General features: G+C 41.0%; 1 protein-coding gene across 8 annotated transcripts in view; it reads right to left on the reverse strand.

The window, feature by feature from the left end:
- Nucleotides 1-18284, reverse strand: part of PPP6R3 (protein phosphatase 6 regulatory subunit 3) — a 133521-nt gene that overhangs the window by 24199 nt on the left and 91038 nt on the right. For 4 of the 8 annotated variants that reach the window (XM_058526205.1, XM_058526206.1, XM_058526204.1 and 1 more), the window contains 6 exons: nt 16882-16997; nt 15113-15198; nt 8325-8411; nt 3466-3563; nt 1809-1863; nt 803-933 (listed from right to left, as the gene is read on the reverse strand). In XM_058526205.1, the coding sequence (XP_058382188.1) occupies nt 803-933; nt 1809-1863; nt 3466-3563; nt 8325-8411; nt 15113-15198; nt 16882-16997 (573 nt within the window). The remainder of the gene's footprint in view (nt 1-802; nt 934-1808; nt 1864-3465; nt 3564-8324; nt 8412-15112; nt 15199-16881; nt 16998-18284) is intronic. The other 4 variants (XM_058526208.1, XM_058526207.1, XM_058526211.1 and 1 more) reach the window with 4 other exon arrangements.

Genomic DNA, 18284 nt, shown 5'->3' on the forward strand with positions numbered 1-18284 from the left:
AGAGATGAAACGTAACTGCCGGTACATGCAGAGGACAGGCGACGCTGACACACTCCATCCAGAAGAGAAATGGATGGCTAGGAGACAGGGGTGGGAGGAGTTTTACTTTTCACTGTATACTCTGTTTTCTTTGTATTGTATGCCATGGGAAAACATTACTTATTAAAAGTAAACGAAATAAAACAAAAGTTCAGCTGCTGTTCTCTTAACTATGCAGATGCTGATAATGAATACGCAGATAACAAGAACGCCCTTTGTAAAAAAGCAAATTTATTTAGGTTCGTGTAATAGGGTGACTTAAAATATTAAGGGAAAAAACAAGACTGAATTGATCCTGATGAGTATCAACTGAAAGGACTCTGTCTCCCCAAGTGAGATTAACTTTCAGAAACATCTTTGCCCTCCTTGGGGACACTTTCAGTCTTTCCTAAGAAACAATACATAGCTCAGCTGCGGCTGTTATTACTGGTCAGGGAACATTCATTCAAAGCACTGTATGACTACATTGTTCAGCATGGTTTCCCATTCAGGAGATGCTGTGTCACAAGGTTTCATGAACTAGGTCTAAATACTTTCAGCATTTTCAAGTAGATCACCTTGACATGTCCATACTCCTGTCACACTGCAGACAGGAGTAGTGGCACCAACTCACATCAATGAACAAGGGCATTTCTGATCATGACAAAAGCACTGGTCTCTAGCTCACATATACCTGTTTGCAGAGGACACAATGTCTGTCTCCTAAATAACCCTTGGCTTTATGCACCGGGTATCATTACTACTGTAACAAACTCGCTCTCACCTGGATCGTCTTTGGGATTCTGGCGTAAATGCAATGTGCTTTTCCTCCCAGATATCTTCCTCATCAGAGCCTCCGTCATCAAATTGCTGTATTCTTTCCTTACAACATGCTTCAAACAAGGCAATATTTCCCTAAATAAAAAAAAGAGAGAGAGAGAAAAAGAACACATTTTAAAATCAAGTTACTTTCTCTAAAAGTTACCAATGTAAATTGCATTCTTTCATTTCCTTTAAAAAATGGTGCCTATCACATACACCAAAATAAAATGTAAACACCTAACATTAGCTTCTGTAAGTAACAAAAAGTTCCCCCTAAAAGACTGGATTCAAAATTAGCAAATGAGAAGTGGAGACTGTGCTCAGGGACTCACTTTCATCCAGTAAAAGCATTATTTTAAATCCAAGTGCCTCCCTGCCTCACCCACCTAAGATGCAGTCCCAGATGTGTCCTAAGGAACATCAACCTGCATTTACTCTGCTTTTACCAGTCCAGCTAAGCAGTGAAGAGCATCAATGGTCCAGTCAATAGTTTCTACCTTATCACATCAGCTAATAAACCAGTGGTCTCTCATGCTAGTCAACATAAAAATCAAGACTGTACCCATTCAAATGACACTAATCCTATGTTATTTGCTCATTTGGCTGATTTGCTGTTTCAGAACTGCCTGGTTTCTCTCCTGGTGACATACAGCAGACATAAAAGGCAGCAGGCTGGAGTAAACTGCAGTCTTTGAAGCTCAATTCTACACTGCAATCACAAGTGACCCTGGTTTTATTAGCCCTGTCATATCTTCACCCAGGCTGGACTCACATGCAAACTCACATGCCCACAGGGGCCAGGCAGGTCATGTGAGTGGGTGAAGTAACACCAATCTAAGATGAAGGTTCCTAGAGTGCAGAGGGTCCCAGTGCACAAAGCATCCATATGCAGACTCTGACAGAACCCAGTTCCCACCTCTCCATCTCTCATATGCCTGTTGCTCAGGACAGGAAACATTAATACTTACACTTTCATTTGTATTGAGAGTAAAGTTGATGTCTGATACCCGATCAAAAGAAACACTGTAAACAAAATGTAAATGTAGGAATAGTTAATTATCTATAGACTCAAAGAAACAGTATTCATGAGATTTTCCAAACTTAAAATATTTGTGCTATCATTAAAATCTTCATAAGAAAAAAAAAACCTGCCTGCATTAAATAATATCTCCTCCCTTGGTATGAAGGAATTTATACAGGATGAGAAGGCCGAAAGGGAAGCCTTCTGAGACATAATAAACACACCCTCAAAGCCTTTCTATCAAAGACTTTTAACATCCATAGTTACAATCACGGGTCCATGGGCCATACTTATATAATCAAGAAAAAGGTTATTTGCAAAAAAGAAACAAGTCAAAACATGAAAAGTACATAAAAGCTGTCCGACACTGAGTTTTCTCTAGACACTCTCGAAATCTTACACTATAATGTGGCATAATCAGGAAGAAAGTAGGGAGTAAAAGAATTCATAGCCCACTTAGACATAACTTTTGAGTAGGTGGGGCTATCTTATAATTCTCAAAAGATCTGTCTAATCAATCATTATTCCAATACCCAACACACATTTTAAAGAGACTGTGGATTCCTAACTAATAACATTTATTAAGAGTCCAGACAGGCAAATGCTGAGATGCCACATGGGGAACCTGCAGGTTCCAGTGTGACTGCTCCTAGGGTACAGACACAAACACTGCATGCAGAGTCTTTGCTCTTTTTGGATGTAAATGAGCCAATTCTTAGGGCAGCTGACAGCCTTCAACTCCTGTTCTGTTTACAGTGGAGATTCTGGCACAATTAGTGTGCTGAAAAAAAAACTTCTCACATGCTATAAACAAACTACAGCCTCCACTGGCTGTAGTTCAACAAACTATTGAGTATCTATGGCTAGCAAGGAACCGTAACAGATACTGGATGTTCATGAGCATTATCAGGGAAGCCTCTGTGAGAGGAGCCATCCAATAGTCAAAACTCTGTTCTCAATGAGCTATAATACCCCTCTTGTAAACATTTTATTTATAAATATCTCATTTCCCAAGGTCAGATGCTAGACCATTTGTTTTCATTTCTGTGGATCCCCTACACACCTTCTATTCATTAATTCCGTACAGTACCGATAATTCCCACTTCTGTGCTCCTCTTACCCTGACTACAGAATGAGTGCTCTGACTGCCTGGTTCTGGCAAAAAACCTAACTTTACCTAGAGAAGAGAAGACACGTAGGGCGGGGCTGCTCCAGCCATAATAAAATACCCCTGTGTGTGCTGTCAATGAAATGAACCATGCTTGCTCAAACCAGTTAACTGATCGGGATGAACTACTTTAGATAATGCTGTCTCACAATAAAACCCAAAAGAGTAGGACAATGCCTTCAGTTCCTAAACCTCTCACACAGTAAACCTCTATGAAAGAGGTCAAGCCCAAACGCGATCCCTCTTTGTGGGGTGATGTTCTAATTCCTACGTGTCCTTTGGGCGCTTCAGGGCTGGAACTAAAGGAACACCTTAGAGGGCAGCTTTCTCCCAACTCACTAATCTGAAAGAGTTCCTAGAATCCAGGGGGATACAAAATGTCTCTCAAAGAGCAGGCGTGTACAAGACAATCATGGAAACAGGAAAATATACTCACTTGCCAATGTCATCTTGATCTGCAAACTTCTCATCGTTGAAGCCAAACTGGTCAATAAAATTGGACGTCATTTGTTGCATCTGATAATCAGAAAAGGCCTGGCAACCCCAGGACCAGTGACAGTGATATAATGATTCTAATGACATTCTACATACTATATGCCCATTTGTGTTCCAGAAACCATCTTATTTACATAGCCATAAGGCTTAAAAAGGTGGTGTGTTTTTCTAAAAGAAAAATCAAATAATTTCAGACACAATTTACCCATTAAAGGAAACGTTTGGAATTTGGTCCACAAGTCATTCTAATGCACATGTCATTGTAAGAAATGTTAAGTGACCACTCTGTCCTCTATTATGAATTATCTTTAGAGGGAGGTCTGGGTTAAGTCTAGTTCAAAGAGGTGATGAAGCGACATGTGACAGTCTGAAATTATAAGGTGTATCAGTCACCTCTGGACACAACCAACCTTATCCTAAGATCCAACAAGTGATAACCACCCACCCTCCCTCCCTCTTTGCATCTCCCCACCCCCAATCCACTACAGCACACAGCACCAGAGGAAAAATGACTAATAATCACAATCAAGATCCTACAAGACAACGTTCAGGGACTTCATTTTCTTAAAAAAAGATTTACGTCTTAGAGGCTGGGAAGAGTATAAAAGTAACTTCTATCCTACCTACCTTAGAAAGAGAATACAAAGTTTCAAAACTGATCCAAAATCACTCTGGAAAGCCCAGAGCACTGTAAGATCTATGGAGGAGCCAATCCTGTTCCTACACCATTTCTAGAGAGCATCAGGCTCACTTGGGTATTCTTAGGTGCAAAATGGGGGAATGTTAAAACGACGTCCACAAAAATGCCGATATTCTAATTTAAAACAACAAGCAGGCCCAGGGGAGCAAGTGAAATCAGTGAATGTTCTACATGAAGATAAGCGAGTGCCACTCCTCTTTCTACCCCAAACAATAAACACAGAGACGACTAACAATGTGTGTGCTGCCCTGTGCACAGAGCTATGTACAGAAGAGACAGCTCTTTCCTGCAGGTAAGCCCCATCCAAGGGGCCTGAGCAGCAGCTGGTGGCCGGACGAAAGGCATCACTCCTGAGCCCACCTGCCGAGAGGGAGGTGGTTCTCCATTAGAGCAGAACCCACGGATTCCACCCTGCAGACATACACTGCAGAAATGCCTCTACCGTTAACTCCTGATCACTTATTCTGGTGGCAGGGAATTATGGCATGGATAATCCAAACTGCAGATAATTAAAAAATAAACCTTATATTTGGCTTTGGAAGGCATCTTTTCGTTAGGTCTGAAAAAAGCTGTATCTAGTTTACTGAGAACCTAAAACCTCATTTTTCTCTAACTCAAGATACCCACCACCCCCCCGTTCACTCTCAGACTTTCATGCTGTCCCCTTTCTCGCCCACAGAGATGATACTCTACGAGCACATGGGGGCATGAGGCCAGCCTCACAGGAGCACATCTGGCAAGGCACACCAAGCCTGAGCCATGGGAATTTGGTCAAAAGCAGAAGGGTGGAGCCAAGTTCTGGGAGGCTGGGCTGAGTTTTAGACATATGAATGGAAAATACAGTACATAGCATTCATATTCATTAAATCAAAAAGAAAGAAACCAATTCCTCTGAATTGCAGCTTTACCTTTTATAAGGTAAAATGAATGATTGAGAACTTCAAAGATGTGGTAAAGAATCATCAAGTTATTCTTGTGAGCAAGCAGCATAAGCCAGGCTCTGAATTTTATTTACAGATTAGAAATTTGGTCACACAAGGGGGAAGGTCCCTCCCAATTGTTTTATTTGATTTTTTTTTTCCTCTAATTTTCTTGTACTTCTAGAGATCACATTATGAATCTTTTGGGTGTAAAAGGGAAGAGATGTTCCCAAAAGTGTTCCTTAATTAAATGCTTCAAAATACTTTAAATGCTGCAGAAACAGAATGCAAATACTAAACGTATTATAAACGTATATGTGAGAATATACACATATGTACAAACAGATATACAGATATACATATATACAACACATATTTGCATCGTCTATTTATCTATCTACCTACGAAAATATTTAGCAACTGGCAGACATAGTCGCCTCCTTACACTAGTGCAGAGGAAAAAGAAAACCAACCAACTGTAGTCCTCATTAGTTCTGAGTCTGTAGCTTCTAGGAAGATACAAACTAGAAAGAATTTCAGGTTTCAAATCTGATTTTTTTACTAATTATCAAGGCTTACTAAACTCACATAAGTGAAGACTGTTACTGTATTCTATTTAAAGCCATATAAACAGTGCTTTGGACTCTGAGCAATCCAAATCTGGAAAGCACCATATGGCTGTGTAATTATTAAAAACTTTTAATTGTTTAAAACACACACACACACACACACACACACACACTTCCCAGAACTGTCATCCTGGTGAGAGCCAAGAACAGTTCAAGTCACTGAGAAGTGAGCCCACCACTTTCTGTACTCAGCAAATCTCTGTGGTGGTGCGCCCTGGGCAACAGAAGCTCCTAGTGCACCTCATCTGACCTGATTGCCCGGGAACAAGCCTGCGTGGAATAGGGGTGGTAGGAGGCGCTCAGATCTGTCCTCTGACTGAGCCCACCTGTGGCAGTCAGCCCTAATTCTCCAGACATGGCAAGAGGAAGACCGCTCTCTCCATGCCTCTGTAAGGCTATGTAGGAGGAGGGAGAGTCAAACGCTAGAAAGGAGGAAACTGGGGGGAGGGGGTTGCCACAAAACAGGCAGGGGCACAAAGTTGTGAGGCACTCCCCAAGCCCAATACGGCCCCCAGGGACCATGGTCAGGTCACCCTGTTAAATGAACTGCCTCGGGACTTTACCAACATGAGCCCTAACTTCAAATGGGAATGAGAACTTCAAGTTGACATACATAAACTAATATTTCAATTATAATGGAGACCAGCGAACCCGGACTTGTATTCTCAAATTAAAAAAAAAAAAATTGGGGAGCATATTTCTTATTTTCAAAATGATCCATGATTGGTTCATAGTTTAAACAGGCAAAGAAAAGTTTACTGGAAGCTTGTCAATCAGAAAAGAATAATTACTTTTTCTACTTTTAGGCAAAATCTACAGGAACAGGCCTGGTGAGAGTTGTGTTACTAAGGCAGTTTTCTGACTGGGATTGCTTCATATGCATATCAGTAGCCAGTCAAACCACAAAAATGTCAGAAAATTCTCCCCAGAACAGCTATGACCCTGGAACCAGACTTCATGAGAAGTAAGGGGATCCACTTTCCAGATACCCAATGTAACCACTCCTCAATTAAATCAGTAGCCTGAAGTTCCAAGGTTATTTACAAACAGATGTTTGGGGCATTCTTTTCCTTAAAGCTCTTTCAACAGGTACAAAAATCACCGTGATAGTTTACATTTTACACCATCAAGCTTCATTATTGGCGGGGAGCAATGTGTAGCATTGGGGTTCACAGCTGGTTGAGTGGACTATTTCAGTACTCTATAGGTGCTTCAATGGAGAGAAAGGCTGTTGTCAAAGTGCTTCCTGGGGCAACACCAGAGAATTTTGGGACCAAGAAAGGACTGCTTGTAGGCACGAGGGCTCACAAAAAGCCAGGGTGAGCATCCTGGGTAGCTAGTGCTCCCAAACAGTAAGGCAAAGGCCTGCTGCGCTCTCTAAGGCCCTGCTGCTCCACAGCTCCCCCTATGGGCTGGCTGCTCCCTGTCCCTAACCTCTAGAGGTTGGCTTCCAAATGACAGCAGAGTTAAGAATCAACAGAGAAGGCAGGCAAGTGCTGAAATGCTACTTCAGATGCATTTCAGTGCATTCAATGCTACACCCTAAAAATGTGAATGTTAAATTGCCTTAGTATCAAAACGAAGCAATTGCCTAGCTCAACCTACAGTGGAGTATGACAGTCTACTGGGATGCCAAAGACAGGGCCGGCATAATCCTCAGAAGCTTCATCCTGGCCCTGGTAAAAGATGAGGTTTGAAGACTGAGAAAGAAGAAGCAAAGCAATATTCAGTGCCGGGTGGGAAGATGACTACGTTAATTCTACCGCCACACCAAAGCCACTGACACGCCAAGACCCGGCCCTGACTAAGGACAACTTCTCCATATGAAGAGCTGATAACTTTCAAAAGGGCTTCTATTTTTAGCTCCCAAACTTGATACCCAGTTGAGACATGAAATCATCTGTCATCTCTCCAAGAACCCGCAATGGATGATAAATCAGTACATTTATTTTTATATCCTGTTTTCTCCCCCATAAAGACTACAAGCAGCTGATAAATGGAGATGAATTTAGAGGCAGGAGGGTAGGGTGGCAATGACTTACTTCAACTAAAACTTAATTTAGATGTCACTATAATAGACCTTAAAGATATTAGAAACATATAAGCCATTTGGCTCAGGGATATTTGTGAAAGTTACTTTTACTGACATTAAAAATGTCTTATTATTCTTACCCACAGATTTCTACTACAGGAATCTGTAAGCAACAACTAAACTACTATAAATACATAATTTATTGTATTACATTGTATATGCATAATGAGCATATCTGAGACACTTACTATTCAGTTCACTGAAATCTGCCGAAAATCTACCTGACTCATCATTGTTATCAGTGATGTTATGTTATGAAACATTTCCTGGAAATATAATCAATATAAAACTTCCTCTCACGTACTCAACACTTTCTATTTTCAATGCTTTTGCTTAACTAATAAGTAACCCCATATTACATCCTAATGCATAATCTGACTCCAAAACTGATTCATAAATGGCAACTAGACTAAGCATTTAAAATAAAAACAAAAAGCAAAGCTTTTAGGCATGACTCACTTGCTGCAAAGAAGAATCCTGTGAGAAACCCGTTTCTTTAAAGTCAATTTCATCATCACTGGATGAATGAATATGGCAGGTTGTAACCTATATGCATAAAAATGTAAAAAACTATTTAACAGAGAAAAGTTTTGGACATTTGTATCAGCATTTTTATGGAAAAATCACATTTAGTTTTTCTCAATGTGTAACAACAGCAAGAACAAAGTAACAGTTAAGTTGTAAAATCCACCCAATAATTCTCAGCTACACTTCACTCAATCAGGCGGTTGGCTTCCTGTCTTTCTGCTGCCCAGTCGTGTTTCTTTCACCCATTACTAATAGCACTAGAAAACAAGTAAGAGATGCGTTACTCCATTTAAGTGATTTTGATAATTATCTCCAATTAAATGTTTACAAAGGGAAGGTAGAAGTAACGGTTCAGATGAAATATAAAAATAATTTATATGTTCCAAGCCTGAAGGGTAAAACTAATTCCTAGGGATTACTAATGAGCCACTAGAAAGGTCAGGTTTAAATATAACCATTTCACTTTAAATTCTTGCATTTTCTGCCCACTCAAGAAGAGCATTGTCCATAAGTGCTAAATATGACTTGAGTCAATAGTCCCCTGCTCATAGAAAGAGCCCAAATCTTCTGCCCCTTAAAATGTACCCCCCACCCTCAGAACTTACAACCAACTCAAATAAACTAAGCAAAAACACAAACATGAACTGATCACCAATTCATGGTAAGCGATTTTTATTAATTCATCCATGTTGCACAATATTAGGGGGAATGTATTAACAATTAGAAAAGAAGATATACAAATGACTAAGTACAGCACTAATAACCATAATTGCTATATAGCAAGTAATAAACATGAACAGTCTGTAAAATTCTAGAAACAAGCACTATACTTTTGAGGGTAACTTACACTGTATCTTCTGAGTTATTCATTGTACTTTTTGCAGAAGTGTTTTGGGCAGAGAGCACTGTCAACAGGGGAAGCCACAAGCAGCTGTTACCTGCCAACCCTTGAAGCTGTGCCTAATAGCCTGGAGTTAATAGAAACCGGCCTGGTCTACTTTGTGATGTTCCAACTTTGGTTCAAGGGGCCCAAAGTAGAATCCCAACAGGTTTGTATGTGGCACTGCTTATGAAATTCTGAATAAATCACTGCCTGAAGAAAATTAATCTCTTTTCCCTGTCTGACCATCTTTGGTAAAAACACTAAGCCCAAGTGAATAACTCAATGTTTCTAATTAATTCCCTCTCCACCCTCCCTAAGGTGTAGGTAATGCATTCACACTCTCATTTTGAGTCTGGCCTCATGAAACCAAAGGCAGGATTTGTGATCAATGAAGGGAACCTGCTTGAGTCAACTATAGCTTTAGCGAGTTAGTGGGGAAAGGTATGGGGATAGGGATGTTCCAGGAGAGCCCAGCCAGAATGCAGAAGGAAGGTGGCAGAATACTGCTTGGTCATGTCATCCTATGGGGCAACTGCGATCAAGAGCAGGTCAAGGGGTTCTACTGCAGTGGATTTAGAGGAGCTTCGGGCTACTTGGCTGGTAATCTAGTGCAAGAATCACATTAAGCCAATGTGTGTTTTAGGGGTGCAACCCCATAGTAGGACACAGAATTAGAAGACAATTCAAGGAGCAAGCTAGGTGAACTAAACAAGAGAGAACAAAAAAAGAGTAGGCTGCTCCTAGCTTGTCTTGTTGTCTAAGTTCAAACAGGATACAACGTATCCTCACTCATACTTTCAAAATAAGTATGAATGAGGGTATGTTTTTTTGCTGCAAAATAAGATTTTATCAGCTCATTAATTAAAGATGAGAAAGAAAATTACTTTTGTTGAGCAACTACTATGTGCCAGACACTGTGACCCCTTTATATATTCTCCTTAACTTGTATCCTCAAAGCAATTCTGGGAGGTAATTAAAATAATTCTTTTCTCCAAAAAGAAACTACTGTTTTAGAAAGTTATTATTAAATAATAACACAATACATGCACACCTTCGCAAATTACGTTATTGAAAGATGTGGTGATTCTGAGTCTATCCACACCATACCTGGTCTGAAATCGTTATTAATAAAATGAGCTAAAAAGACGATTTAATTTAGCCACAATGAACACTTGCTAATTGGAATCCCACTAGCTCACCACACAGATGTATCCACCAGAGTCCCTGACCCAAAGTTCCAAACACACCCCTTTTGGAGGTATCTCCATCTCAGTAAATGTCACTTTCATTCTTCTTCCTCAGCTAAAATCTTAGTCATCTTATTTCTTCTGTCCCACCCACATCTGTCCACTCCACCGTCAAAATATAACCTCATCCCATCACTGCTCATCAAGTCTATTACCACCTCCCTAGTGCAGGCGACACCATCATCTCTCATTGGGATTAACGCTATATGAGGCAGCTAACCAGTCTCCCTACTTCCACCTTTTGCCCCACTAAACAGCCGGCCCTCGGTATCCGCGGGCTCCCCATCCACAGACTCAACCAACCGTGGGTCGAAAGGCCTGTGATGGTTGCGTCTGTACTGAACATGTACAGACTTTTCTTGTTGTTATTCCCTCAAAAATAGTATTAACAATTATTTACATAGCATTTATATTGTATTAGGTATTATGAGTAATCTAGAGGTGATTTAAAATATACTGGAGGATGTGCACAGGTTATACGCAAATACCATGCTATTTTACATGGACGTGAGCATCTGTGGATTTCAGTATCTGCAGGGAGTACTGGAACGAATCCCCCGTGGATACCGAGGGACAACTACTGTCTATTCTCAATCCAGCAGCCATAAAGATCTTTTAAAATGTACATACAGTCATGTTGCTTTTTAGTTCCAAACCTAAGGGCTCTTCATCTCACTAAGATCAGAACCCAAGGAGCCTGCCATGGACTAAAGCTATAGATCTGCCCTGCAGAGTCTCTCAGACCTCCCGTCCCCTTCGCTCCCTCCTCGCTCTGGGACAGCACAGCAGCCTATGTGCCACCCTCTGCCCACACCGGGAACGACTCAATCTCGGGCCTCTGCACTTGCTCTGCCCCCTCACTTCCTTCAAGCCCCACACAAGTACTCCCTTCTCAGGGAGGTTCCCTAGGCCACCAGATGTTAGACTGCACATCCGCCCCGAATGCTCCCTGACTCCCTCCCCCGGTGTTTATCCATCTCCACTGGGGCAGGGATTTGTGCCAGTCCTGTTCAGTACAATATCCTCAGTGTCTGGTACACAGCAGCCACTCAAATATTTAGTGAACTAATGAATACTAATAATCACTAAATGAGGATACAGAATCGTCACTTTAAAAAAAGTAACAAGTATATAAGAGCACTCCTGCCAAGCTAGACGTATTCTAAGTAAGTACACTCTTGATGTTGCAGTGAGATGTTACCTTCTTTCATAATAAAATTTCAGTTTTATTAAGTGTTGTTTAAAAAAACAGCAAGTAAGTGTCGTCTTCATCTTGGCTGATGAGGTTTCTAAGGACTATCATCAGCATGACTTGACCGTTACCTTCTGAGTGGAATGTGGAAGCTACAGATTCTCACTCCTCATTACTATGTGGTCCCACTGTGGACCCCAGCACCTACATGACCCAGGGCTAGTGAGAAACACACTCGCAGAGCTTCCACCCCAGCCTGCTGGATCGCCGAGCAATGCACATCCGCACAGGTGTACTACTCTACACAACCTCCACAAACTGTCTCATCAGGGATGAGAAAGACGCTCCTCCTCAGAGAGGAGGGCAGAGAATGAAACAAACTCAAGCTTCCAGTCAGTGCAAAAACATTTCCTACATTATCTAAATTTACTCTATCTAAACCCTTACCAATTTCTACAGTTTGGGGCTTAGTCAAAACAGAGAGGTCTCTGGAAGTAACTAAAACACCAAATTTTATTCATTATAAACTCCCAACATAAAAACATAAGCAATATATGAATCTACTGTGTGCATACTTTGACAGGACGAGGTCAAAAGATTACAGTATTTCAAAGACCTCAGAGCAAGGGCATTAGCTGCCCTAGAAGTGATAGGAGCTTGGGGCAGGCACAGCTTATCCTACATAACCGAGCAAGTCCTCGGGCCCACAGCCAGTAGGATAGGTGTCTGGTGTATCATGAACAAATCCTTGCTGTGACCAGAAAAATAAGAACAGGCTAGGGCAACATAACAATGTACTGACTCAAGCATTGGTGCTGGACTACAGCTGACTCAAGTCCTATGAGTACACCTGAAATGATTCCCAGACAGGTATCCGGGCCATCCTAAAATCAACTAAGTCGAGGCAGTGTATCTAATCTAATCGATTTATTTGAGAAGGGGGCAGTGAATAAGCAATCGATTACCTAGCTGCCAATTTCAGTGGTGAATGTGCCTGAAACAAGTAGAAAGGAAATGCTTTTACCTGAACTTCACACTACATTACATGGGTGGGCACTCATTCTGTATGACATTTTTGCAAGGGCAAGACCCATTGCATTTACCAAGTTGTGTTTATAATATTCACAACAGCATATCTTCCCTGGAACATGGTACCCAACCTCACTGAGATATAGCCTGAAACATTCTTGGCAGAAAAATGAAGAGCCTGGAGGCTGCAATTAAAGTCTCCTTGGTGGCTTAAGATTAACATACAAGCATCCTTAAAAACCTGGAACATCTGTATCTCTAAAAACACTACAATGCACAATTCCCCACCAGAAGGACTTAAGACTAAATGGAGGTGGTATTTGAGTTATGGGGTATTTGGGACCAAGGAACTGAAGAGGTTTTGAGATATCAACCTGAAAGTCTCAATAGACAACAAAATTATAGAGCGGGGCTAACTCCACATGGGACATGAGCAATGTTAACAGGGCTCTATAAACCTGACCACTTTTGCTATATAAACCGACTTCTCTTTTATTTCGTTTTACCGTCAATTATTCAGGTAGTCCATGTATGACGGCAGAAAGTGCAACAGGCAAAGAACTAAGCTTCAACTGGAGTGATAGGTGGAGCCCATGATAATTTTTCAACACAGATGTAAATGTCTAGATGTGTCTGACTCAAAAGGGCTGCACAGTAATTTTGCACTGCAGGCCCACACTCCTCCATATAGATATACCTAACATTTACACACAGTCACAGACTAGATTACTGACAGCATCATGTAAAGTAGCTGAGTGTTATCTGAATTGCAATGAAGTCCTTCTTTATACAGAACTGCTCAAGAGAAATCTGCTTAAGTTACCATAGATAAAGTAGTTTTTAAAAAATCCTGATAACAAGCTTAACTCAACATTTTTTACTTCTACCTTTGAAGTCGATCAAAGGATAATTTTAAAAGAAGTTTCTCAAACAAAATCAGAAATTAATATTCCTAAATATTACTTTAAAAATAAGAAATAAGAAAAAAATCTCCTTAAAGGAGACCACATTGTCTGCATTCTTAACAGGGAATCATTATGCGGGCCTCTAAAATGAAATGGTTCAATTTAACAGTATGAGAAAACAATTTCACCCTAAAACAAAACTTGGATTATCCAGAATTTTAACCAATTTGATGGGGGGGAAGAAGCAATCTACAGTGAGTAATACATTCATTAAAAATGACTTAGCCCTTCTTTAATGACTCAGGGCTGTCCAAGTGAATGTCAGCTTCTCTGCTGGGCTGTGACACACTGAGACACTAAGGGCCACCAGACCTATTTTAATTAAATGGCCCCACATAGCTCCTTTTTTATAGTTATCTCTTAACTTCATAATTCTTCCAACTCCTAACACCTACTAATTCTATCATTAGACCCACCTTAACAAGCCATTACCCGACCAATCTATCAAGAGTCTCGAAAAAGATAACCAAATTTGTTAGACTATCTACAAAGTAAGAGGCAACAGGCCCTTCGGGGAGTGACACAGGATGAACGAATGACGGCTCTGTAGCTCCAGAGCCTTTCTGTTTCCCTCCTGTCTAAATTCTGTTCTGAACAGATAAGGCTGTCAGATACTCGACTGCCTAACAACTGAGGTGCTACTGTATATTAGAAATTGAAATCTGCAGCTGCTGGACTTCAAATATGGAATTAAACCCCTGACACATCTACTTCCATGTAGAGTCAAGGCCACCACCTCGATTATCAGCGGGCACATGCTTATGAAAGGAAATGCTTTTCTTCATCTTATAAAGCAAAAGCAATACTTACCTTAAAACTTAATGTGCTAAAAAAATACAAAGAATACATTCCAAAGTCCAATATAATTTTTGAAAATATTATCAATGCCATTATTCCCTGGCTAAAAGTACCAATCTGTTCAAAACTTTAAAGCTGGGGTTTGAAAGTCATCTACAAAACTGTCCCCCACTGGGAATGATCTAAAACGAGGGTAAACTCAACTCAACAACATTAGAAAATATCCAAAGGCATATTTAGGTTTTCTAACTACCCAAGGTTCTCTGAGGCATAAGGCAACAAACCCAACAGAGTTAGAGAAAGGCAAAGGCTGTTAGGTTGAGGTGCTTAGGAAGCAGGGCATGAGGGAAATGGAAACTAAACATGGTGGGAGGGAGGTGACAGTGGCTTCTCTGTACCCTTTTGTCATCCCAGGCAGGAATTAGGAGTTGACTACACAAATCAGTAAGAATATTGTGAACACTGACCTCTCTTCCTGGTAAAGAAACATGAACTTATCCTTGGCCCACAATTATGGGGACAAATGGAAGATGCTTCACGTCTTGCTGAATAAATGGGCAAAGGCTAAGAGCACTGAAGTAAAAACGTAACCTTGTAAAACCTACTAGATCTACCGTGTTCCTCTTGTTAGTTTCTCCTAAGGAGCTTGTGCAGAACGTCTCCCATCGCTCCCTGACTTCGTCTGGAAGATCTTCAGAGGGAGAAAAGGAAAAGAGCATTATCACTACAGTGACCTCCACACAGACAAATCAACACAAGAGTGCACCACCCACGCAGTTCATCAGAGGCAAACAGGCCCTATCAGCTGAGCACCTGACTCCTCGAGGAATGGAATTATAAAGCCTTGCACACTCTGAGCCCCGAGGACTTGCAGGAACCAGAACGAGCCCCACAACTGTCTATATTTGGTGCCAAGAGCCCTAAGCAGCTATGTGAATTTAACAAATTTTTAAAACTCTTTTGGTAAAAACTTAACTTGGAAAATATGAGTGTTTCCAACAAACTCTTCCGAGAAAGGTAACAGATCTTTAGGGTGGGGGGAAAGCTGTCTTTTTCCATGGTCATGCAAGTTTAAGAAACACTGCCAATGTCAGCTCCCACACACTTTCTAGAGACACTCTGACTGCATCTGGCCAATGTTCCATAGAACCCAGTTCGGCTTCTCAAATTGCTCAAAGATAAATGTTTCCTAAATGTCTGTGTCACTGGTCAATATGTGGATACATATGCAATAGTGAAATTCTACCTTCTAGAGAAATTTTCAAAGAAAAGATACACAAATACTCTTCTGAGAAAATGAACCATAGCTGTAATCTTGGAGGCCTTACTAGACTAAAGTTACCATCTGACAATTCTGGTTTAAACACATGTGTGTGCATCCTCGCACAGGTGCACACACACACCACCTGGCAAGCAATTTCCAGAAAACAAAGACTGATCTAGAAAACAATCATACACATGGCCATTTCTCCATGGTAAGAACATAAAGATAAACTGTGATGATCTGGCTTATACATCTGTCAAGAAGCAAAATTAGAGGTGGGAAAGCCCCAATTTTTCCACGACTGGGAAACAACTCGGCTTTTAGCGCACAATTAACAGACAACAGCCTCTTGAACATGCAAACATCCTCAAAAGATAAATAGAAGGATAGACTGGGAAATGATTTTCAGCCAGGTAACTCTGAACCAATGCTGTGCCACAGAAGATAAAGGTTTTTCACATTCAGAGTAAGTCACAGGACTCATAATCCTGCTGGCACAAAACCCCAGAGAGCATGGAGCTCTCCACGCTTTCGTTTTGGAGGAGATGGACTCATGGCCTGGGTGCCAGTGTAAAAGGCACCCACAGTTTCTTCCAAGTAACCCTGGCTGATTAAATTTAAATGCCAATATAGAAAGAGTCCTTTAGGAGCCAATATCCCTCATTTTAGTAATAGACATACTGAAAAAATGCTGATAAATGCTTTAACATCCCAGTTAAAGGAACTCAATCCAGAGGCTATAGAGAGGCCTTCAAAAGAAAATAAAAAGCAGGAGTAATTATAGCTCAAGTGGCTCCACTGGCAGCCTGTGAGAACTTCAAGCTAGAAGGAATGATTCACTGAGCAATGCTCTTGGAGAACGAAAGTGGATAGCTCCAGCATGCTGAACTCAGCCGAGCCTGCCAATACTTACAAAAGGACTGCAGAAATAAGAACCGAGATTCAGCAAAGAACTACATTGTTAAGAACCTCATTCAAATTTCCAGATAATTTGGAAATATAAAGAAACGCCTAAAGAGCTATTAAAAAAACTACAAATATTTCCACTTTATCCTTAAATCCTTTCTCCAATCCAATAAAAATGTAATTAAAATTCCATGAATCACTTACCTTTGATAAGCTGCTGTACTAATGCACTGTTGGGGCCCTTGTCAGTACTATGCACGATACAGTTAGCTATCCTCGTCAGGTGTCCCATGTAGCCATGCCGTCTTCCTCCCTCGGCCCTGACACGGGGGCAAAGACAAACATTCAGATTCCTGATAGGCTGGAGTGATGAAACAGCTTGCTAAACAAAGTGGATTTCAGCAATCATTTTAAAAACTGAGGCACTAAAGACGAGAATGGACAGAAAAGGAGGGTGCCAGGATATTACCAGGCCAGGGTGGAGGGGTGGCAGAAACTGTCCACTCAAAGATTGTATTCTAGCCTTACTCAACAGGACAAGCTTTATTCAAATATACAAACCAACCATTAATCTTCAATAACATATTATCAAAAAACAAACAGAAAAACCAAAAAAACCCAAACATTCATTGCTGTTCAATATTTCTGTGACTTTCTTTTGTGTCTTTTTATGAAACTATTTTTCAGACTTTAAACAGACTGCAGGGAACTGACTTGAGAATTCTGCTAGTTCCTTTTGCTAAAAGGCATTGAATTTTAATCATATCAATCAATTAACAGATAATTATCTACTAATGGCATTTCTCAAGTCAAAATATTGGCTGATTTGAGGACTTGGCCTAGATGAGAGGTAGTCAGTTTGTACGTGGCCCATACGCCACTTGGAACACAGGTAAATAAATGATTCCTCATCCCTTTCTCCCACTTAGTGCCTCATCTTCCCAACTATGATCCGTCTTTACATTTAGACGAACGATTCACATCACCGTGATTTCTCTGCCTGACTATTTACACACTGTCAGGACTTTAAATTCTCTGAAACAAAAGACTTTTGACTGTAGATGGCAGGGAACAAACTGAAGAGATTTTTGTTTAAAGGGAGACTCTTTCAGGAGCCACTAAAAAAACCATATTAGGCTTGAAGGCAAATAAAATATTTGCTAATAATCTTAGAGGGTCTGGGGATAGCTAAGGGTCAGAAGGCAGAGGGGTGATTTCAATTGAGTTGCTAAGGCCTCTTTTAGTATCACAATAAGCTCCCAAGACCCAAGTGCTCCTTCTAGGCAACTTCTTAGTCAGACACTGCTGTGTTCCCTCAAGCCCACAGGTGGAAGCAAGGCCCATCTGCAAGTTTTTTGGCTCAGAGTTCCCAATGTTCTTTAGGCTTATGGTGCAAGGAAACATTAGAAAAGCTCTTTCAGGACCCTTCAAGATGGGGGGAATATTATTAGCCAGGCCTTCAAAGAATGGAGCCCATGGGGAGTAGAAGACACAGGACACCTCGGCACTGGCCGGTAGAGGAGGCAGAGAGAGGAAAGGGGATCAGCGAGGGCACAAAGGGGCTAAGATGGGGTCAGACACGTAACCACACAGCACCCCCAAAGGAG

This window comes from Diceros bicornis, chromosome 31 (genome assembly GCF_020826845.1).
Source record: "Diceros bicornis minor isolate mBicDic1 chromosome 31, mDicBic1.mat.cur, whole genome shotgun sequence".
NCBI classification, from domain to species: domain Eukaryota; kingdom Metazoa; phylum Chordata; class Mammalia; order Perissodactyla; family Rhinocerotidae; genus Diceros; species Diceros bicornis.